Below are 24,668 nucleotides of genomic sequence, written 5' to 3'. Positions count from 1 at the left end.
TCAGTACTTGCACAGTAGATCCAGCTTTCTTGCCTCACACCTTAATCTCAGTTAGGGAGGCAGTTCCCACCACATATACATAAACATACCATATCGGACCATGAAGAAACATTGATGCAACATTAAAGTTAAGAAATCGAGCACAAAAGATAAGACAGAGATCAAATTCACAATTACATTAGGGCTGCTTTGTGTCACTGAAGTGGCACAGGGCAGCTGGAGCATACTGGTGAATCTCATCCACGAAATGGCAGGGGACTGGTTCACCATTGCATTATTTTAGTTGCACGCCAGTATAGCTGCACTGGTTTCAGTACAGTTACATCATGCAACTGAAGTAACACAATGGTGACTCAAAGGGCTGTAGTTTTTTCAGCATCATTAACTTGCCCATGTTGCCAATCCTACATACTTTTATGGTACATATGTATTTTGTTATCTAAGCTCTTATAGAGGAAAAATAAGCATATGAGATATTGACGGATCTTTGAGGGTGAAGAGATGGCAGGTTCGGTTATTTTATTTTATTTTTTTAAACAAAGCAAAAGCATAAACCATTACACCTACATAGACACGGTAATATAAATACACCAAATGTTGCTAACAAACTCTAATACGAATAATAACATAAAAGGCTCAAAACAAAACAGGCAGTCTCCGTTTAGTGGTTGGAGGGTGGCCCTTAAAGATGTGCTTCTCTGGTTTTTGTGAGTTTAGAGTGACATTTTCTCTGGGTAAAATTCTACCTTTACGTGTGTGTATTCAGACATTTTTGGAAATCGTCTCAGTGCCTTTTTGACTTAATGGTAAGTAGTAGAAAGAACTGCCACCATAAAGTCCTGTTCTGCTGTCTTATCCTTTTTGCTTTTCTTTTCATATAGGCTGCTCTGTACTGGTGCTCCAGCAGTGGTGACAGTGAGGTGACGCTACCAGTAAACTTCTCTGCCGTTGGGGCCTCGCCAGCACCAATACTTCAGTAGCCAGGGCAGACTTGGTATTAAAAAAGGTCAGTTGGAAAACTTTCTTTGGTTTTCCTTTGCTTCAGGCAGTGGCATTGAATAGTATCACTCTTTCTTCTTCCCACCCAGCCTGTTTCCTCCCCATCTCCTCCCTGCTACCCTCGAGGCTTTGATGCAAAATTTCACTAAAACTGTAATCCTTCTTTTGATGTGACCAACAGCATGGGAGATGAGTGGGGAGAAACAGTTTCCCATTGCATACCCTGAGTGAAATTCATTCCCGTGCAGAAACTCAGCACGAGACCTATGTACCACTTACGTCTCACTTAAGTCCTAATTTGAAGGCTCAAGTGCAACTTTAGTGGTAAATAGGTTTGGTACTGGACTTCTAAATGGAGGTGAATTGCAATCTATGAGATGTATCTTTAGGAACACCGAGAAAGAAGCTATCATGGGCTTTTTGTCCCAGACAAGATGTCCCCTTGCTGATTTGAAGAAAGTTATTCCTCTCTAAATCTCTGTATTAGTAACACTGCCTGGACTTGCATTTAAACAATCTTTGGTTGCGCTTCTCATTGAAAAAGTAGGTCATTTTAGGGGGATGGTAAGTAGGAGTAGTAATGCTCTTTAGGCCCAGAAAAGTGTTTTGAAATGCATTTAGTATGTGTTTTTAAGATGGGAATCCTCCTTCCTCCCCACAAAAGAAAAGATTATCCATAGTATAGAACATAGTGTGTTTAATGAAACCAAGAAAAGTGTTTAGCTAAAAGTATTTAATTTTTTCTGGCCCAATTAATTCACAGCTTGTATTTTAACATTAATGTGGTTTTGGGGTTGTTTTTTTTAAGCGGAACAATGAGCAGCTTTGTGCTATACATCAGGTTTGCCCTTTCTTTGCCTGCACTGTGTGTATTGTGTGCTTCTTCCTATCTATTCCAAAGGGAGCGCTCATGTGCAAGACAGTAGAACAAACTGTAGTAAAAACTTATAATAGCTCCAAAGGGTTGGGGCACACTTTTTGCTTCTGTAGCAGCTTCTCTGTGGTGAGTCGAGTGATTGTGAAAAAGCATCATCTCTTCTTCCTTCCCTCTTCCTACCCCCTTTAAAGATTGTAACCAAGGTTCTCCTGTTGCTTTCTCACTAGTGCTTTTAAAATGAAAGGAGAAGATGCTGTAACTATCAAGAACGATCTTTTTTTAAGATAAAATTGCGGGGGGGGGGGGTGGCGGGGAGTAAATGTTGATAAGCTGAGTTTCAGCATACTGTGGAGTCACATTTTATCCCAAAGGAGGAAATAGATCTAGCAAATGCCTTCCTGTTCAGACTGAATGGGAAGCAACAAGTTTTGCATGATTTTTGTTCAAGTCTCTTCTTTACTGTCCCATCAAAGCTGGTTGTCAGTTGTTTCAAATCTCGCCTTTGGCACAAACAGCTATTTGCAGCCTTCAGCTTTCTGTGGTCCTGCATGGCCTCAGTCACTTACAGATGCCACACCTCTAGCCACAGCACAATTTGAGCAGCCAGGACCAGAGCGAAAGGACAGATTCTTGCTAGGGAACCTGCAGTCATATGTCTGGCTCTGAATTTGTGTGCATGTGGGTGGAGTGAGGATGGAATGCTTACTCCATAGGGGATTGGTTCAGTGTTTAATGCAGCCTGAGTTTGTATTGCCTCCAAGCTGAGCTCCCTCTTCATTGTGGACCTCCTATCTCCTTTAATTGGGAAGGGGGTAATTGCCCAGTGCAGCAATAAGCAGAGGGATCCCTGAGAGCTTGAGAAGACAGGCGATCCTGTAGCCAGGCAGTTATAGAACTTCCATACTTTTGGCTCTGTCTCCCCAGTTGATTCCCTGAAATACGTTCAGTGGGCCAAACCCTCTCTTTTCTACTTGGGGAGGGGGGAATGCACCCTCCCTCCCCCCCCAGATGTGTAATAAATTTTGCAAGAGAAAACTCACTGAATTTTCCTGCCCCAGGGCCCCTCCCTGCCATGGGTTTTCCCACAGGAAGAAGTGATTTGGCCCAGTATTCTTATTGTTGCTATATCCTATTGCAAATAGAAAGTTGTGCTTCCAGAATCAATGCATGCTATTGTCTTTGTTTCAGTGGTATAGTTTTCCTTCCCACAACAGTACTGGAATATATTTTAGTGCACTCCAATAATACTTACTCTTGCAGAAATTAAGTTTCATTCTTTAAACTGTTTGCAAACTAGGAAGTTTTTAATGTACAGAAAAAAATTGGCGTCCTGTTTAAAAACAAGATCAGTATCCAAACATCTTGTTTGAGTTGGCAGAAAGCTGTATTTTAGTTTCAGTCATAAAATAGCTATTTGTAAACAGAAGCTGTTATGGGCTGCAATTGTACTGTATTGTGCCCTTTCTGAAAGATGTATACCAGGCATACTTGCACAGAGATTGCAAAACTGAAGGTGAGATTTCAGGCTGATGTTTGCATGTCTGCCCTTTTCTTTCTTTCTTTCTTTCTGATGAGCAGTTTGAATCAACAACTAAAAACAATGCTAGGAATTCAGAATTTATTTCTCTGAAAGGACCTCCTGTGGTATTTAAATTACCTTGGACCACACCCTGTTTTCACAGTGGTTAAATAGATTTTTTTTTTGACTGTTTTAGAAAGTATCTAATAATTAAGGACTTACATGTTGGTTATTGGGTGAAAAATTCAAGAATAGTTATTGATCTGCTCAGAAAGAAAGATGGTTAAACTAAGTTTGTTGTTCGCTTTAACAAAAACAGAAAAATGGTTTAATAGTTTTTCCAGTTTTTCTGTTGTATTAACTAAAGGGATGCTGTTAAGTAAGATTAAGTTTGGGCCAATGTCAAAAATTTTAAACTATTAGGGAAATGTTGTGATTTTTACTTTTGTAGTTGTTGTTTTTAAAATAAATCTACTCCTGCATGAACCCTTCATTGCTGAGACTTAAAAAGTAAAAAGCCATCACTTTTATGGGCCAAAATAAAGTAAGCTGACACTGCAGCTAACAAAAACCCTGATCTGAGAGCTGTGCAAAAATGAGGAAGATAACAAAGAAATTAATTGGAATTCTGCTAGAAACGCAGTGCCTGATCTTGAAGTGCAGGTCACCTGCAACTAGGGTGACCAGATGTCCTGATTTTATAGGGACAGTCCCAATTTTTGGTTCTTTTTCTCATATAGGCTCCTATTACCCCCCACCCCCGTCCCGATTTTTCACACTTGCTGTCTGGTCACCTTACCTGCAACCCTTATTGAACTCAGTGGCCATTTTAGATACTCAGCCCCTCCCAGGATCAGGCCCACACCAGAAGGGAAAATCAGTGCTTTCTGAGTGGAAAGGTATTAAAATTGGGAGAGAGTGTGTCAGTCAGGAGAGTATAACATACAGTTTATAAAAGCCCAATTTAGGGAGCAGACCGCATTGTCTAGTGTGTAGATCACAGGACTAGAATCAGGACACCTAGGTTTTTAATCTAAACTCTGTTACTGACCCAGTGTGTCAAGTCACTCAGGTCCTGATTTAGGATAGGTACTTAAGCACATGGGTAACCGTTAAGCAAGTGAGTAGTCCCTCAGAGCTTGATTCTGCCATCCTTCCTCCCACTGAGGTGAAGGTAGGCGTGGCGTAAGGAGCTATTCAGCCTGAGCAAACGTGGAAGAATTGGGCCCTCTGTCTCCCTATGCCTTTGTTTCTCTACCCAGGGCCGTCCTTAGGCATACACGGCTGTGTAGGGCACCCGAAAATTTAGGGCACCACCGGGACCATAGGCACTGACTTCTCATCTTGCCAGGGGGTGCTCGACACCCCCCCTCTGCTCCAGGTCCTGCCCCCACTCCCAAGCCCCCACCGCCCTGCCTCTTCCTGCCCCTGCTCCACCCCCACCCCGCCTCTTCCTCACCTACTCCCCCTCCCTCCCAGAGCTTGGCTGCAAATCAGCTGTTTGCGGTGCTCCAGAAGTGCAGGGCGGGACGGGGAGGAGTTGGTAAGTGCGGGGCCACTGGCGAGCGAGAGGCACGGGGGAAGGGGTCAGAGGGGGGAGCCGGTGGGTGCTCTGCACCCACTACATTTTCTCTGTGGGTGCTCCAGCCCCGGAGCACCCACCCACAGAGTCCACGCCTATGACTAGGACAGCAGGTCAGAGCGGGTCGGCTCCCCCATATCCAGCACGCGCGGCAGCCTCCTTACTAGGCAGAAGGCAGGGGCCATATTCACCGAGCCGAATGCGCCAGTGTAAGGGCATCAGTTGCACCAGCATAGGGGCACCAGTATTCACAGATCCAAATGCGCCGGCATTGGGGCACCAGTTGCGCTGGCATAGGAGCACCAGTTTAATAATACTGTGTAGGGCCCCATAAATCCTAAGGACGGCCCTGTCTCTACCTGTAAAGTGGACATCACTATGATGTTTTATTAATTCATTAATGTTCGCAAAGCGGTTTGGGATCCACTGAGAAGTGCTACATAAGTGCAAACATATTGTGTAAGCTCAATGATGCCTTAAATGGGATAATTACAGTAAGATGTGCTCATTCTTTTTACAAAAAAATAATCCTTATTGTTTTCGCTGCTATTTGAGCCTTGTAGCCTCTGTAATAGGGAAATAAAAGCACGTAATGCCGTTAAAGGCCTGCTGACAGACACCATTTTGAATTCTGAGATGGTAAAGCTTCCAAAGGCTGATGTTCTTTGTTTCAATAGTGAAGTAACAACTATTTTTCTTCAATGTTACCATGGTGCAACTCTCTGTTAAAACTGTAATTGCATTTTGCAATGTTACTTGCTGAAAAAAAATCTTCCCCCAGGAATCACTTTTTGTTTGTTTGTTATGTTTTGTTGTGTTCCTGGAATGTCTGCCACTCAAAAAAGGCCTTCAAAAAACTATTCTGGCATATTTGAACCAGAGAGGTGTCCTTCTCACAGAGTTAGAGTTGCTGACAATAGCTTGATAAGTGCATGTGTGGCTTCCAAAAAAAAAAAAGAGCAAGAGGAGGGGGAAAAATTCCACCAGCTTATGTATATTTTCAGTAATTACTGATAAACTGGGACAGTGGATATGAGAAATGTGCTGAATGGTCCCAGAGGGTTGTAGCCCACAAAAGCTTATGCTCTAATAAATTTGTTAGTCTCTAAGGTGCCACAAGTACTCCTGTTCTTTTTGCGGATACAGACTAACACGGCTGCTACTCTGAAACCAGAAATTTCAGTCATCCTTTCCACTGTTAGCATTAAGCAAAGGGTCATCATGAATTCATCTGTTAGAATAAATTGTAATTTTTCTAAAAGGAAAGTGCGGAATGTATGAACTTGAATTATTGAAATTCTCTAGCTGCAGAATACACTTGAATTTCTCAGCCAGATGTCAGTAGTGTCAGTGATGTACTCTATCTCCTTTTTTTGCAAGTTGAATCTGGGACATAAATTAGGGGGATGAAGTCTTTCTCTGTTAAAACTACCTCATAGTTAATGTACTCCTTCTTACCTCCCCTCTCCCCCTTTCTTCGTACAGTACTAGAGGGTGCTATAGAGGATCTAGACTCTGCTAAGCCTAATACACTAAGTGGGGAGAGCAGCAAGCAAGAAGAAAACCTCATTGTTCAGCAGTCAAGGGAGGAAAATGAAGGTAACTTATTTAACTAGAATTATGTTCTTCATTAATTTAAGGGATCAGCAAGATTTGTAAGAGTTTTCTCCATCCCTATTCATTTTATATATAGAGAGAGCAGAAGCACAAACACTTACTCTCTCACCACTGGAAGGCTTACAAATGAAGACTCTCTTTTTTGGCTCCCAGTAACTTGGCACAGCATTACTTATCCTCATAAAACACCTGTTTATAATGTCCATACTTCTTTCCCCAAAACACATTATACAGAGGATCAAGTGTACATGTCCCTTGTTATACACACCCCCCCCACGTCATCTCTTATAATGGCTTTTCCTGTATATATTCAGATTTTAAGTCTTGGGTTCTGTGCTGCTCATCTTAAATGATGACTCTGCTGGGGTTTTAAAGCATGCTCTTTTTATGTTTCTAAAGCAGAATATGAAAGACTTACTAGTATGTTAATGTTTACGTAATATGTCCATAAATTGGAACACCACACACCTAGTGCCCCAACTATTTAGGTACAGTATCTGAAACAAGAACATCCTTCCTACATGTGATGTAGAATAAATATTCTATGTATATTCTACATTGCACTTCTTATACCTTAATGTAACATTACCCAAAACACCTACTCACCACCATGGCAATGTGTTTGCAAGTGCAACTGCTCATGAACAGTGCTCCAGTCTTTCACTGTGGACACAGGACACCAACAAGATGCTGTATTATGACAAGAGAATTAAGCGACGTCTGATTTTAAACCCAGAATTACTGACTCTCTACAGTAGAACCTCAGAGTTAAAAACACTAGAGTTATGAACTGACCGGTCAACCACACACCTCATTTGGGACCGGAAGTACACACTCAGGCAGCAGCAACAACAAAAAGCAAATACAGTACAATACTGTGTTAAACATAAACTACTAAAAAAAAGGGGGAGAGTTTAAAAAAAAAAAAAAGATTTGACAAGGTAAGGAAACTGTTTCTGTGCTTGTTTCATTTAAATTAAGATGGTTAAAAGCAGCATTTTTCTTCTGCATAGTAAAGTTTCAAAGCTGTATTAATTCAATGTTCAGTTGTAAACTTCTGAAAGAATAGCCATAACGTTTTGTTCAGAGTTCTGAACAACCTCCATTCCTGAGGTATTTGTAACTCTGAGATTCTACTGTACTGTATTGGGGGTTTGAAGGTCAAGTTCATGTGAACAGAGCATTCAAAGAAAAAGTCGCAACTTGGCTTATGTTTTCTAGAACTTTAGTAGCTTTCCTGTTAATAAAGGACCCCAAACTGTTATGAACTACTGTTTTTTACTTTTTCAGATCACACAGGTTGTGAATTCTTTGAGGCATGGACCATGTCTCTTCCATCAGCTGCATACTGCTGAACACACCATTAGCTCTCCAACTGATAATCTCAGCAACTTTTTTTGTTTACAATTCCAGAGAAGCAGCTCAAAAGCTTAACCAATTACAAGACACCAACTTTACCAAACAGTTTGGAAGGTACAGACTTGTCGTCCATTGATGCCATGATGTCAGCAGTAATGAGTGTGGGGAAGATTGCTGAAAATGGCGGGAACTCTCAAAACATCAAGTCCCCATCGAAGTCTCCTGCACCAAATCGGATTGGCAGGAGGAACCAGGTATATAATTCGAAGCATGCAATGGGTGAGAGAGTTTCACAGTGGAGGAAAAGGAGTTAATTTTCATTGTCATTTTTGCTTTTCAAATAGTACATGGTGGCATTAGCTGAAATGCGTCACAAGTCCATGTGTGGTTTGTGACTTTTTTCACAGAATAAGCATAGAAATCTGAGCTGGAAAAGACCTTCTTGTCATTTGCACACTGATCTAGCAAAGCACTTAAACACATGCTTCACTCTAAGCATGTGAGTATTCCCACTGAATTACCCTGGCTTACGTGCTTTGCTCAGTCAGGGCCTTAGTCTGTCCCTCTACCAGTACACATTGTTCTTTAAGGTATAGTCTTTGCTACTTTTTCTCTTTTTTTAAACAAATACATAGACTTACTGCATAACGCAATGCAAATGCGAAGGGGGTGATCAGGTTTATCACATTTACCAGTTGACGGCACTGTATCAATACCACCACAAAGAAGAGAATATCAGTCAAAACCGTGTTACTTATGTGATGTTCCTGTAGCAATTTATTAATAGCCTACAAACTAGTCTTTCAGATAAATGGCTTCTGATTTGGCTTAGATTTTATTTCCTCTAAACTAAAATATGTTAATTGAAAAGAAAAATATGTCAGGTGACATAAAGATAAATGCGAACATAGGAGTATATTGTCTGGCAGTTGGCATGAAAGATTTGCCCGCTAACGTTCGTTCACAGTCCAAAGTTACATTAAGTGGGAGTGTGTTGTTCAGACTCGTGTCAGTGGCAGGGCTACTAAACAGCTGTCTGCTGTTAGGACACCACGTGATTTGGCTTCAGGAGAGTTTGTTAGCGTTGCTGACCTTTATTCCACCTGATATTTCAGTGGGCATCGGATCAAGGGACGCTCAAGGAGTAAATGTGACAGGATTAAGAGGGATTCTTACAGTGTAAAAATAAATAAATTAATTAATAAAATAGCTGATTTGTTTTTAGGTGGAGATAGGTTACCACCAATAAGGTAAATACTTGTCTCACTGGAAAAAATGGAATTGACAGGATTTCAGGGCAATATTAAGTTTGTATCAGTCTGTTTTGTAGCCTGACTCTAGCAACCCCGGATGCAGCAAATTTCTACTTCCAGCAAAGCACATTACAAGTGGTGAATTGTTTCAGTGCAGTGCATTGCAAATATGAGTCTAAATTCTGGTCAGAATTGCCCCCATCCCACACCCGAGGTATAGTAAAAGGGTAACAGAATTTATTTGGTTTTCTATGTCTCATTGCTATGTTCCATGGGGTTATAGTGAAACAGTCTCTCCTGAATCCTTATCCCAAGTCTATGGTTCTTTTTATGATGCTGCCTTTATCTTGGCTCTGGTCTGCCTAGAGTCTCATAAACACACATGCACATTAATCCTCATCTATTATAACTTTTCATTTATTTTCTCCTGAAGAAAAGATGTTACAAAGAGGCTTCAGGCCACTTTTAAGAGAGAAGAAGGGAGAAAAACAAGAAAACAAATCTACCTAATGTGAAACTCTTAAAGAGATTTGCCAGCAGTTGGGTGCAGAAGAGCACTGCCAAATTGCTTTATTTAAGCAAGTGTAGTTAACAAATGAGCTGCTAATTTTATCTTTCAGTTCAGGAAGTGCTCTTACACCAGCACAACTGCAGCAACTCAGATATTTAGGCCTTGTCTACACTCCCACTTTACAGCGCTGCAACTTTCTGGCTCAGGGGTGTGAAAAAACACACCCTTCTCCCCCCAGCGATGCAAGTTTCAGCGCTGTAAAGTGCCAGTGTAGACAGTGCACCAGTGCTAGGAGCCGCGTTTCCAGCGCTGGTAGCTACTCCCCTCGTGGTGGTGGATTTTTTACAGCAGTGGGAGAGCTCTTTCCCAGCACTGGTGCCGGGACTACACAGCCATGTTAAAGCGCTGCCACGGCAGCACTTTAACGTTGCTAGTGAAGACATACTCTTAGTGTTGCATTTTTAATTCTTCAGCGATGCTGCTTTTACAGAAGTGATGCTAAACTTTTTTGTCTGCATTGTTAGTCACTAGAATTCCGTGGTCAGCCACCCTTGATTTGGTTGACCTGTATTATGGTATGCAGTGTGTACTGTGTGAGCACTGGAGAAAGTTTGGGTTTTAGTTAATAATAAACTCCAGAGTCAATACTAATCAGCTCTGGCTGAGCTATAATGTGTGTCTGATCTTTGCTTCAAGGTGAACCAGTAATTACTCTATCTTTTGTTAATTTGCTGATTCAAAGAGCAGACAGTCTAGAAAGCAGCCTTCGAAACAATTAATTGTATCATGTAGAATTGTATCCTTAGCTAAAAAGGAAAAAGAAGTTGACTGATAATTTCACAGATATCTCTGGGGATTAAACACCATCTAAACTGTCAGCACAGCTGCAGGGATTTTCCTCACAGCACTGTGTGTTTGTTCTCCCAGCCCTGAGCCAACTTTAACAGAGCTGCAGTATAACTGGAGCTGAACATTACTCCACAAACTGGTTGTGTGCAATAAAGTTGCATTTGTGGAGGGGAATATGTGTATTTTAATTACATATATATTCCATATGTGATATGTTCTACTGCACAGATTTGATCAGCTTTCTTGGGGATGTACAGATTTCAGAGAAACTTTTTTTTTCCCCACTTGCCTTCTAGTGTTTTGTGAACGTCAAGTACATGAGGCGTTGGTCAATGTTATAGTGAAGTCTGCTGTAGAGAGTTGTGTATAGTAGATCTATAAACAGTGGGAGGATTTTTCTTTGTGTAGGAGAGAAGGCAAAAAAGGCTAATCATTGCAAATTAGATCACAAGTCTCATGCTTTTGGGATTTGAGATCAGTGTTATTGTTTACTCTGTTTTGAGCTGAAAAGATGCAGAAAAATGGCCATTTGTCCATACAGAAAAGTCCTATTAGAGATGAATAGAAAATAACCATTATTTTTGAACAATTCTATAAAATTTAGTAGGTAAATTATATTCCCCTCTATAGGATGGTCTCCCCCCCACACCTGCTAAATAAAAAATCACCCCAGACAAACAAACCAAAAAAAACTATAGAGCAGTTACTGCTTTATTCAATTGCATGGGACTTCAGAATAATTTTCCGAGCACCTGATTGGCATCATCCACTTTTAAATTCTCTAGTACACAACCATAAGGGATTTTAGCCATCCACTTTTCAGTGGAATGGGCAACCTCCGTTCATGTGTATGTCATACATTCTGGAAAGTTTTTTATTTGACATCTCCAGTGAGCTTTTTTAGAAAGAGGAAATGGGTGGACACGGACACATACACAGTATCTCTGATGGAGGAGCTATTCATCTTTTTTCATTATTGCACCAAGAATACTTAAAATAGCAGGCAAGAAAGTTCAAGTAGAACATACCTTTTCAGTATAAACATGATACTCGGCAGCTGCAACACTGATGATTTTTGTGCATTCTTGAGATACCAGGGGTTTAAATAACAAACATTGGGTCTTCCTGGTCGGTAGAGAGCTACACTGTTCTGCAGAAGAACCATGTTCAGTTTTCAGTCTCAGACACTCTTGCTTTTTAGTTGGTGGCTCAGATAATAACAATGCACTGTGCTTCTGTGGAGGGTTGTCGGTGATGTGCCTTTCGTCACTTAACAGCAGTTCTGGCCAACTAAGTGAAATTAATTTATTTCCACTTGGAGTCCCATTGCATCCTTGGCTTGGTGGTGGAGTCAATGTCTCAAGGGCGTATTTCATAATATAAAGCTGGATTCTCTACTCGCTGTTCTTATTCTGGCTTGACCATAGTTACTCTGGTTCTCACCAGTGTGAAAGGAGAATAAGGTATATTGTGTTTGTTTGTGTCGCATATACTCCTGCATCATTACCTCTTGAAGGCTACAATTTCATCAGATCTTGCAAACTTAAGAAGGGTTGGCTCTGGCCCACATGTGGGTGGGATACTTTCAGGAAAAATCCAAGATGCTCTAAAAAGTGGTGTTGGTGATTCAGTAGGTGCAGCACTTCCCTGTGCAAAGCAGTGTTATGTTAAAGGCACTGCGCTCCTGCACTGTCATTTGGATGAAATGTAAAATGTAGGCCCCTATGATTTGTTTAAAGATCTCATTGGTCCTTGTTGGAAGATTAGTGGTGTTAACCCTCACGTCTTGGCCAACTTCCAATTTGGGTACTTGTGCTCTGCTCACCTAAATTCCTTCTGGCAGTTTCAGCTGGTCACAATGGTTGCCTTCACTTCCTGTCCCAAACTGCTGTTGCAGAGTTGCTGTGAGCTGTGAAACAGCTGCTGCATGTTTGTGGTGGGTGAAGCGACCCATATTTGTAAATTATAAAGTTTCTGAAGCTTTCCTTAGGGATCTTTCAGGATGATGATTGTGTAAATACAAGTTATTATTCTGTTCTTTGAGAGATGTTCTTACGTTTCTTGCGTATGATTTCAATCCCCATCAATAGTTGTGATATTAGCTTTTAGGTTTCTCTACTTTTATGTTTGTGTGTTGTTGTTTTTTTCTGTTTTTTTTCTTACAGGAAACAAAAGAAGAGAAGTCTTCCTATACCTGTCCTCTGTGTGAGAAGATTTGCACTACACAGCACCAGCTAACTATGCACATTCGTCAGGTATGCTGACTACTTATCTTAATCGTTCTTTTATATTAAAGAGAGCACAGTGACTTGGAGAGAGAGATCCATTTTTCAGTAACAAAAATCATTCCTTGTCCAAACCCAGAAGTCCTTCATTATGACTGTGGTTCACTTTTCACATACATATTTGTGCCTTCATATTTAAATTTATTTTTGGAATGCACAAATGTTGTAGGGTTCTTTCCCCTCTACCCCAGCCTATTCCCAAGCAATGAAATGTTTCCTCTTCAAGGAAGTTTAAAGTAATCTGAGGATTCAGAACAACATTTCCATTAGAAAGACGTGTCCTGCTTTTATTGTCTGTTTCACCATAGTCACCTTCAACACCCATGCAAATTAAGGACCATGAACACAGAAGCTATGAGCTCAGGTTGATATTGAAGCACTTCTGTCCTATGCAGAGTGCAGCAACTCTGGGAAGCTAGACAAAGAAGTGACTTAGCAAACAGCACCTTTTTTGTGGAGCTAAATGTCCTCCTCTTGCTTCTCTCTCTCTCTTTTTTTTTTTTTTTTTTTTAGGTAGTTTTGTAAAGGAACTTTTGTCTTTTTTTCATAATAAGGAACAAAAAGATCTGTTTTGAACATTGAGGGTGGGTTCACTTTCTGGTGTCCACTGGATAAATGTGTATTTCAGTTTTCCCTTTTATGCTAAAACATATAGTTTTAATTAGCATCATCATCAACATATCACACTGATTTTAGTCTGTGTAAAGATCCTCATGTGGTGTTAATAACTAAGGGCCAGATTCTACCCTAAAAGGCACGTACATAGCCATAAAAATCTGGTGTCCATCCAATGGCAGAATTTTGCTCTACATTCTGTCACTTACTAATTTTAAACAAATGTAAATTGACACTTTCATGACAAAAATGCATACATATTTTTAAATGATCTTTCAAGTTTAAACAACACCTCTCCTCTCCTCCCCTCCCCCCACTCTGCCCTTAACCATTTGTGTCTGGATACCTTTTCACCCTCCTGCATTGCACTCTACAGTGGATGTGCTGGACATGTTGCACAACACAGTAGGCCTACATCAGCCAGACATTCCTGGTGTGGTTTTGTGGCAGTGAAGGGGTTAATGAAAAGAAAAGCATGTAAGGTTTACCTTTACGTTGAGTACCCTGCTAAGTAGCTCTTTAAAAAAAAACCCAAAACACCACTACTTTTTTAGCTGTTACAGTTCTCTGATATTTCCTGGGCAGTACATAGGAGGAATTCAATGAAAATCATTGCTTGCTTTTAGCATAACACTGACACTGGAGGGACAGACCATTCCTGCAGCATCTGTGGAAAGTCTCTGAGCTCAGCAAGCTCCCTTGATCGCCACATGTTGGTGCACTCAGGTGAAAGGCCTTATAAATGTTCAGTATGTGGACAATCCTTCACCACCAATGGGAACATGCACAGGTGAGTGCTGATCATGACACAGGAGCGTGGAAAGGATTGTGGAATGTGGGGGCATTATGTTTCCTTGGCAGGACTGTCAAGTAAGGAAAAGGCTTTTACGTGGGCAGGGAAGTATGGATTATGTATAGTGCATTATTGCTGAGAGAGAAACAAAGAAGGTGTGTGATGATATGCTCTGTGTCACAATAATCCCCCAGAACTGCCAGAATGCTAGATTTTAGGATGATGTAAGAATTGGGGATGGGTTTTTAGCTCAATCAACTATGGGTACAAATAATATCTGGAAGCGCTACTTTCTTTTTGTTCAGGTGCCACAGAGGTTAGATTGTCATATAAATGGCTCTTGAGGAATAACATATGGGCTCAAATTTTAAAGGGGCAACAACCAGCCTCTTACTTTGCAGCTTCAGTTTGGCAGATGTAAGAGGTTTCATATAGACATCTGCATGATTTGTGGGTGGATTGGGTAGTTAAATATCTAAATACCATCAGTAAGGGGCTTCTTCTTTGGCCTGTCCTTTTTTACATATTTGCATGCTCTAGTCATCTTACTTCTTTACAAAGAATTTCCTAGGTCTATAACAGGTTGTCAAAATTAAAAGTTACTATAGTTTAGTTTATATATAATGATACATGTTGTTGACTGAGGAAGCAAAACACTTAATCACACCCACATTTTTCTCCCACACAATGACTTAATTCATTTGTATTGCTGTAACACCTAAAATATTCTAAGCACTTTCCAAATTCATAAGAAGATTAATTCCCTGTGTCAAAGAACTAACGATTTACAAAGCAGCCCAACGAAAGACAGGTAAGGGGAAAGGGATATGATAAGTGAAGTGACCAGAGTGGTAGCAAGTGCACATCTTGCTAGTTCTTTGTGGGGGTTCAGGAGTATGTTCTTGTCTGTTTTTTTCTTTGGTTCGAGTGTGAGGCTTTGTCTATACTGGAACCTGAACGACAAAACATTTGTCGTTCAGAGGTGCGAAAAAACACACACACACACACCCCGAATGACAAAAGTTTTACCGACAAAAAGCGCCGGTGTGAACAGTGCTTTGTCAGCGGGAGCTACCGCCGCTTGTTGGGGGGGTGGAAGTTTTTTGTCAGCGGGAGAGCCAACAAACAGCGGCTACACTGCAGCTGTGTCGCTAAAAGGTGCGTAGCGTAGACATAGCCTAAGTAACTTTTTTTTTTTTTGTAGGCAATGCTGAAAAGCTGGGTTTTAAAGGAGTGATTTCAGTTAGGCAGAGGTAGAGCATAGATGAATTCTTGGCCAACATTTCTTTGACATTTTTCTTGCTGTTTTATCCTCTTTGCATGATGTGTATGCGTTTAAAAAGATACTGTAAAATGACAGTATTTTTGCATCTGTATCTGTGTGATTTGTATAATTTTCTGATTAGAAGGGGATGGGTCTGAAGAGAGAGGATACTAGCCTCTGCTGAGTGAAACTGGTAGCCGTTGTAGCTGGCTGGTAGTTAGAGTTGCCTGGATGCTAGTTTCTGTGCTCCAAGGGGTTTATTGGGGGTTGGAGTAGTGGAGTTGTAAACACATTGCTGAAAGTCTCCTATTTAAACATGGAAGAACTAAGTTTTCAAACTTGAATGCAGTTGGTATTAAGGCACCTAAAATGTTTATTTGGCTGATGAAATGCAGGATAAAAATTGGGCCCCTGGTGTAATACTAGACACACTCACATGGCACATAAACTTAAAACTGTGTGCATATTTGCAGGGTTACATTTTCTCCTTCTGTCTAATGTGATGCCAATAGAGGAACCATCTTCTCTCTTATGCTCTCAGGTTGATGGTTTCATTTTCTGCTAGACTAACACTTTCCTGTATGTTGACTTTTGACACGTCTCTCACATATTGTGTATCTGACACGGTACTCCCTGCAGTGGCAAAGGCAGGCTTGTTTGTTTTGGGTCTAAGATGTTGTGACGGGCAGCATTGGAGGGTGAGTTCTCTGCTTTGTTTATATCCATTTCCCAAACCTGGGGTCAAATGTGGAGGGTTTGCCATCTTTTTAGCTTTAATGTTCAGCATGTCTCATTATTTTTCTCCAGGGAACAGGAAGTTGGTTCTAGTCACACCAACGACCTCAAGTCTCTTGATTTCCAAGTAGATGCTCTGTCTCTTAAGATACAGCTTGCCTGGCCAGCCAGAATGGGAAAATGCTAATTTAAAAGTTAGGTACAATTTCTCTCAAGTAATTTCCAAAAGGTAAAAATTCAGGGAAAATTAGGTTCTGGGACAGAAACATGTTACTGATAAACGTACAGTATTGGAATACATGATCTCTTTCATTTTATGCTGTAGTTACTTGTTTTAGTGCCCATGAAAAGTGATTGACAGACCTGATGATCCTTGATCTAACCATAGAATGGGTACAGTGCCAGCAGAAGTGCTTGCTTACCAGCACTGCTCTCTTAATGTGCCTCCTTACTGGGCAGCAGGGATTGCCCTAGGGGTGAGATGGTACTTCAGATTCCCAGCCCACAAGCTTATCTCACTGCTGTGATTCACAGTGGGTGCATCTCTTGTCATTCTTTTGTGAGGTCATGTGTTAAACAGAACAAGTCAGGTGCAAACCTGATCCCCAAGGAAGGGCAGATCAGCCAGAATGCAGGCTATGGTTGACTTAAGAAATGACTTCTCTAAAGGAAATAAATGTATCAAAACAATATCAATGCTTTGAATTTTTGTGAGGCTTTTCATTTAAGCCAAATAGCATGCAGTGCAGCAGCTATTTAGAGCATTAAGATGGGTCCACCAGGAATAGACTCCCTATAAACAGCATTTCCATTGTCCGATATCTGGGTGTAGGTTTGAGACACTAAACTTAAAAACGAACAAACCTTTTGAAGGCTCTTATTTCACTGCCCAATTTCAGACTGCAGCAGCTCAGTGAATGTTGCAGAAGTCTCACACTGGACTGACTTAGTCTGTCATTGCAGAAGATGATCTCAAACTACCCGCAGGGTGAAATCCTGCCCCTATTGAAGTATAAACCAGGTACTTCTAGTTAAAGGCGGTCCAAAGAAAATTCTTTTATATGGATTTCAAACACAACTGTAGCATCGAGTCCAACAAGCCATAAATGAGCGAGGGTAAAGGCTTTTCATCACATTACATTCAAAACTTACTTCTATGTCAGCTTTGCCAAGCGAAGATGCGCTATGGCTTGCTAGCTCCCTCTTGGTGTGAAGCTCCTACAGGCACTCTGCACCTGCAGTTTGACGTCACCTGTACCTGTGCTCTGTCGGGGGGGGGGGAGGCCAGTCCCGTCCCCAATCCCCAGGATTGCACAGTTTTTCTAGTTTTCTTTTTAATATTTTGTGCTAAAATAAGAATATTTAAAAGATGACAAAAAAACGTGCCAAGTGGAGAGGGAAGAGACTTTTATACCCTTATTGGCAGACTCCAATGATAGGTGTGATGGCAGGAGCAGAGATCATGCTGGGGTATCACACAGAGCCGGGAGCTAGTGATGTTTAATAGATCAGTAATTTGTGGACCTGCTGTAGAAGAAGAAAGGTAACTTTGAATGCTCCTTGCCCTGCATTGGAGTCTTGCCACCTAATACTGTATTTACCTAAAAGCCATTGAAAGGAAAGAAATGTGAATGCTGCATGTGTATATACAGTGTATTTTGTTTTTTTTTCCCCCCGTAAAATTAATTCATACCTAGCCCTTTAATCTGACTTTCATAGTTGTCTGGCTTTTGTCCTAATCTTTACTCCAAAGTTGTCCTAGCCTCCCTCATCTGCAGTTTGGCTTCTTTTACATTTCTTGCCGGATGTATAGAGGCTATCCTTCTCAACCTTCCGAATAAATCTTCTGTTTCTTTTCTGAATGAGTCATAGCCTCTGACTTCTTAAAGTTCTGACTCTGTCATCCTCCTTGACCTTACGCCCTCTCTCCACGAGTACAGCCGAACCGGTGCTAGAAGCTTAGAAAAAAACCACTGTTTCAGCACTTCTTCTGAAACTGAGGTGAACAGCGTGGCCTCATTTTCTGAACTGGATGACTTTTGGTCAGCATTCTAAATGGGGAACTGTAACTGTCCTCTGGACTGAGTGAGTGAGGGCATCTTTGAGAGGTCTCTGTCATGGCTACCAGGCTGCTCAAAATGTCCTGCTACTTTGGAGCTCCCTACTGGAAGGCGCACTGTACAGCCTGAAGCACTGGGCCAGGTGCCCAACATGGAGCCTTCATCTGGAAGAGCTGTTCGGTTCAAGGAACAACAGTGAATGGCACATAGACACTGAAGGGAAGTTAATTTATTTTACTTTTATTTCTCTGAATGGGGCACTGACCCTGCTGAACTGCTGCACTTAATGGAGAAGGGTTGTTGAAGTGGGGGGGATCTCTCCGGGTCTGTCAGGGAGTGGAATTCCTTGAGAGAGAGGAGAGGTTGGAGGCTGCGTATTCCAATATTATTTATTTCTGGGGAACACTGGAAAGAGTGAATCCATTTATTTCTTATGTCTTACAAAACACACACAACCCTATGGAGGAGTTTGTTATTAATCTTGTTCTTGAAAAGAACTAAAGAACTATTTTTCAAAATCGTATTAAGGTTGAGACATAAACCTGAAAATGCAGGCTGTCTTAACAGGACCACTGCTATTTAGAGCATGCAGATCCACACATACTTGTGCTAGAAAGATGGTGAGCAGGGTTTTTTTTTTCTCTCATTCCCAGTGAATGAGTTATATGCTTACGCTTTACAACATTTACACTGAAAATGTGAGTGTGTGTGTGTGTGCGCGCGCGCGCGCGTAAAAGAGGGCTTTCTGTAGAGCTGAAAGCATAGGGACCTCAAATCCTGTCTGAAGAAGAGTCTGAAGTAAGTGTTGGAGTAGATAAATGTTATGAGAGTATTTTAATCCATGCTGTCACTTTTGCCGTATCTGTATGTTGTTGGTGTATCCAATAATTAGCAGATTAAAACCTTGGGAAACTCTCTGGGCCTTGGCTTTGACAAGAAATTGAAAGTTGCAGCTCCCCAACCCTCAAAAACAAACAAAACAAATGAGTTGCTCTGCTTGTGTATTTGTGGTGCTATCTTTTATTAAGGGAACTTGGGGTGTCTAAAACTGCTTGCCTGACTTAATTCTGTGGTCAAGTTTTGCTGAAGCAAAACTTGTTAAGGACTCAATGTAGAAGTTGAAAATATCCCCAGAGCTTCCCCAAAATAGTTCCTTCTGGATAAAAGGTCATCCTGCCCTGGATCCTCTTCCAGTTTTATGACTAGGATGGTCTGTACACATCTATTTTAAATGGCATTTTTCTGTCTGTTACAGACAAACTTTCCATAAAACTTGAAGGTTTAATAAAATGTAAATGTCAGAAGGTAAGATCGATACATACTGGCTCCTTTCTTGACAGTCTCTGGTGGCTGTTAAAGATTCCGTAGCATGTTTTGAAAAGAATGGTGGGATGACCTAGGTATTTCAACCAAAAAAATTCTCCCATACAGTGCATACATGTAAAAAATCTTGAAACTTAAGTAGAAGAGCAGAAGTGCAGGAGCTTTGCTGTGGCAAACTGTTATAAAGACTTCTAGTCAAAGACGTCATTTTTTCTTTTAATCTTTGAGTTAAGAAGGCACTTCATGCATCCGAAGAAGTGGGTTGTAGCCCACAAAAGCTTATGCTCTAATAAATTTGTTAGTCTCTAAGGTGCCACAAGTACTCCTGTTATTTTTGCGGATACAGACTAACACGGCTGCTACTCTGAAAATTCATCCATGTTGTTTTTATTCAGTGGCAATTTCCACAAACTTCTTGAAAAGGATCAAGTCAGTGTGCAATGTCATAACTGCTGCTGTTTTTTGTTGTTGGGAATGATACAATTCTGCCTTCTGAGTAAGACATTTTTCAGAATCCATTCCTCCCCACTTTTGTATGTTTGAATGTTTTGAGAGCTTGAAAGCAGCTTTCATTTAAAATTTGGGTGTATAAGTTCTTCATTAGTCAATGAGTGCAGTTTGTGAGGTTTACAAAACATTGGTTAAGAAATGAGTGAGACCCACTTACTGTCCCTGAGCATAAACCATATTTCCTTTACTTTTTTAAAATATAGGTACATGCGTCAGGTACGGGGTGTGTGTGTGTGTGTGTGTGTGTGCATACACTTTAGGTATTTGCACACAACTTTTGATTCTACAGACCCTCTTTCTGACCTTGCCAAAGCATCCTTTCTCTGCAACCCACCCATGAATTCCTCCAATGTTAATTATGGTGCTGGATCCCTTCTGGTGTGTATTATGTGCATTGTAGGTGCAATGGATTAAATAGCATATAACCTCAAAGTATGTGGAGTCTGGATAGAATTTGTACAATCTCTGATTACACATACAGTCCTGCATTTGTTTGATTTTTAGATAGCGTGTTGAGAAGAGAATTTTTTTAGGCTCTACATAGTTAAACACAGTGACAAACTTTCTGCCTTTTAAAAAGGGGGAAGTACAGTGCAAAAATGACCTAAATGCAACATTCAGTTGGACGCTTCTTCAGAGCTGCCTAAGGCAGCGGTTCTCAACCAGTGGTCTGGGACCCCCTAGAGGGATGCGAGCAGATTTCAGGGGGTCCGCCAAGCAGGGCCAGTGTTAGACTTGCTGGGGCCCAGGGCAGAGAGCCAAAGCCTCACTGCATAGGGCTGAAGCCCGGGGCCCGGAGCCCTGCCACCTGGGGCTGAAGCCGAAGCCTGAGCAATAGCTTCATGGAGGCCCCTGTGGCCCCAGGCAATTGCCCTGGCTTTTATATGTAGAAAACCAGTTGTTGTGGCACAGGTGGGCCCTGGAGTTTTTATAGCATGTTCTGGAGGGCCTCAGAAAGAAGAAGGTTGAGAACCCCTGGCCTAAGGGAAAATTCATAGGAATTGGACATTTAAAATTCTTAGGCAGTTTTGAAAAGTTCAGCCTACATGCCTTACAAATATATATGTAATAAATATAATCAGTGATCATTTCACATCATCCATGGTACAGATATTTTGCACAAACAAATTAAGGCATTAAAATTAGCAGCATACAAAAGACTATATATGTGCAATATAGTCAAATTATATTTTCTATATGACCATAATGAATTACCTGACTTTTGTGCATTTATAATAGATACAGCATTGCATTAGATTCTCCTTTGTATTTAGTTTTAGATCAACTCATGCACTGGGATGAGTCCTTGCTTAACTTCTGAGAAATTTTGGTTTACATGAAATTAAAACTGGACAGAATTCCTTAAACTGAACTAATTATGGAGGAGTGGGGCTAGTTGGACAAGTCATGTTTGACATGGTCTCGAACTCAGTCTTATGATGAATGTAGGATCATTGGCCAATATCAAGGTGCTGTGACATCAGCATATGAGAGAGGATAGACTTGTTCAGCATTTGCAGATGCCCTGATTCTTGAGCACTGCACAGTTAGAACTAATTGCTTCCAAAGTAAGATGATTTTAATTATAGTTGTAGCAGAAAACTGAGACACAACACATTTGATTTTCTTTTTAATTTAAAAATGTGTTTTCTTTTGAGTAATATGCAGTGTAAGTATAGTGAAAGCATGAACTGGGTGGAGACTAAAACTATCAGCAGGTATGCTCTGAGTAACTGGGCACCTATGAAGACTCCAAGTGAAGGACCGGAAAAACTGGCAGTGTTGTGAACACACCAATATAGCAGAAAGTGCTAGTGCCACTGAGTCTCAATAGTTTTACTATAAACCTTGCCGGTGCAGGATCAATAAAAACTGAGTTCACACACACACACACACACACACACACACACACACACACACACACACACACACACACACAAATAAAGCCTCTAAAGGAGCTGTTGTGGTCAGTCATATCCAAGTACGCAACAGTTCAGTGGACCTTAAGAGCTTTAGGGAGATGTCATGATTACAGGTATGTCATACTCCACTTACTGCCATTGAAATATCACCCTCCTCTTCAATTATTATTAAAGAGTTGTGAAGTTAACACAAACACTCATATTGGAGTCTGATTAGAATCCAGAAAAGCAAGGAAGTTCAGAGTTAAGGTTTATACTCTGTCCTTAGTTGGCTCAATTGTTCTTGAGAACTGAAGCATATACAATAAGCAGCATTATATTTGCATATCCAGGCCTTTTCAGTTCTTGAACATACAAGTGAGTCAAGGATGCTCTAAGTCTACAGAGTGGGTGTGTGGTCTCAGACCCTCTAATTTACGTAAATCTGGTCTTGGTCACTTTAAGACTGTCTTACACTTTTGTGCACTGCTGGCAATAGGTTTGGGTGTCTGGTTTGCATGTGTTTGTAGTGGGGAAGATGATCTGGAATACAGGGGTAATACCAATTTCATCACAGGTAATAACATAAATCTCCATATAATAGCATGTATTCAGCATAGCTTAGTGCTGCTTTGTTTCCCATGTCACAGTTCAAACGAGAACATGCCACTTGACATAGTAGATTCTAGTCACCGATCACATGGCTCTTTTAGACCTTTATTTATCTTCATAAGTACCTGCCCAGGAGCAACACCTGCTTTAGGGGTTTAGTATTCTGCCTGCTCAGGAAAGTTGCCTCCACTCTCCATCTTTAACACAAGACTGCAAGAAAAGATAGAATTCCAGCTCTAGAGATTTAAGAATCTCTTTGGGACTTGGAAGCTGTTTGTCTTTTGCTTTAATCCCAGCGTTATAGGATTTTTCTGTAGACCTAACATTTTAAGGACAAATGGCAATATGCCATGTTGCAGATTTTTAACAAGATGGAACAGGTGAGGAAATAGATCAATATACCAAGCACTAAAAATGCGGGTTGTTGGGGAGCTTTATGAGGAATGTTCTCTGCATGTTGGAATACATCCTCTGTAGTGTGGAGGTATGTGTACAAAAATATATATTGTTGCAATACCTAATGTGTAGGGCTTCTCCGTCGACATAGCTACTGCCTCTTAGGGAGGTGGAGTACCTACGCCAATGGGAGAAGCTCTCCCATCAGCGCAGGTAGTGTCTTCACTAAACGCTACAGCACTGCAGCTGCAGTGCTGTAAGTGTAGACACAGGCCCTAAGAGAATAAGGAGGAAAACCTTTGTCACTATCTTAAACTGTGTTTTTTGTACTGGCTGTAGTTCCACCTTAACGCATGTCTAGCTTTAACTCCCCCTTCCCCTCCCACTCCCCAATATGTAAGCTGCCCAACCTGTTCTGGTTTAGCATGCTGGAACTAGCAAACCTCAGAATATAGGCACTCATTGTCAGCTTCTCCTTTCTTTCTTTCTTTATTTATTTTTTTTTAAAGCCATTCATTAGCAATAAATTGTTTCTTAAAAACAGAAGAAGACTGGAGACAAAAAACCTCAGCATTTGGATTCATGAAACAGCAGCAGTCTGATCCTGGCATGCTCATTTTCCCACTATGCTACATGTCTGCATGTTACACCTAATACATAGGTGGCTGGCTTTCAGTATGGGGAAGTTGCCTATTTATGTAAACTGACAGTGCCATTCTATATTAAGTAGGTGAGTTGTACTTGGTATACAAATATTGCTTTATCTTCCATTAGAGGATCTACTGGTATTCTTGCCAGTCCAAGCTGAGAGAGTAAGCTCTCGTGGGGCCTTATCCACAGCCCATTGAAGACTTATTGATTGCATTGAGCTCTGGCTCAGGACTATGTCCAGTGACTCCTCTGACCAAACTCTCCAGTATGTCTAGACTCGAGAAAGCTGTCCTAGGAAGAGGAAGACAGGCAACCCTTCCTGCTGTTTTAAAATAGAGGCACCTGTATTGTTTTGGCAGGTGACACCTCTTCAATGGCAAACTTGAAACTGATGAGTAAGGCTACGTTTTAGTCACAGATATTTTTAGTAAAAGTCATGGACAGGTCATGGGCAGTAAACAAAAATTCATGTCCCGTGACCTGTCCATGACTTGTACTATATACCCCTAACTAAAACTTGGACCGGGGGTGCTCTGGGGAGGGAGGAAGGCCGGGGGCGGGAGCATGGGTGCTGGGGGGGGGAGGGTTTGCGGGGCTGGCAGGCTCCCTACCCGGCTTCGCGCAGCTCCCCAGAACCAGACGGCATGTCCCTGCAGCTCCTTTCAAAGGGTTGGAAGGCCAGGGGGCTCCGTGCGCTGCCCTGGCCCCCCACCACTGGCGCTGGCTCCACAGTTTCCATTGGCCAGGAACCGCAGCCAATGGGAGCTGCGGGGGGGGGGGGGGGGGTTGCTTGCAGGCAGGGACAGCGCACAGAGCCCCCTGGCCCCTCCGCCTAGGAGCTGCAGGGACATGCCGGCCACTTCTGGGGAGCCCCTCTTGAGGTAAGCATCGCCCCGCACCCCAACCCCCAGCCCTGAGCCCCCTCCTACACCCAAATTACTGCTGCTGTTGGGTGGG

At 41.5% G+C, this 24,668-nt stretch overlaps 1 protein-coding gene across 2 annotated transcripts in view; it reads left to right on the top strand.

The window, feature by feature from the left end:
• The window catches only part of RREB1 (ras responsive element binding protein 1), a 144,337-nt gene that overhangs the window by 59,665 nt on the left and 60,004 nt on the right, over nucleotides 1-24,668 (top strand). For both annotated transcript variants that reach the window (XM_065397862.1, XM_065397861.1), the window contains exons 3-6: nucleotides 6,463-6,576; nucleotides 8,008-8,207; nucleotides 12,732-12,821; nucleotides 14,093-14,256. In XM_065397862.1, coding sequence (XP_065253934.1) covers nucleotides 6,463-6,576; nucleotides 8,008-8,207; nucleotides 12,732-12,821; nucleotides 14,093-14,256 — 568 coding nt within the window. The remainder of the gene's footprint in view (nucleotides 1-6,462; nucleotides 6,577-8,007; nucleotides 8,208-12,731; nucleotides 12,822-14,092; nucleotides 14,257-24,668) is intronic.

The sequence above is a fragment of the Emys orbicularis genome, chromosome 2 (genome assembly GCF_028017835.1).
Source record: "Emys orbicularis isolate rEmyOrb1 chromosome 2, rEmyOrb1.hap1, whole genome shotgun sequence".
Classification (NCBI taxonomy): domain Eukaryota; kingdom Metazoa; phylum Chordata; order Testudines; family Emydidae; genus Emys; species Emys orbicularis.
This window is presented reverse-complemented; position numbering and strand designations above follow the sequence as displayed.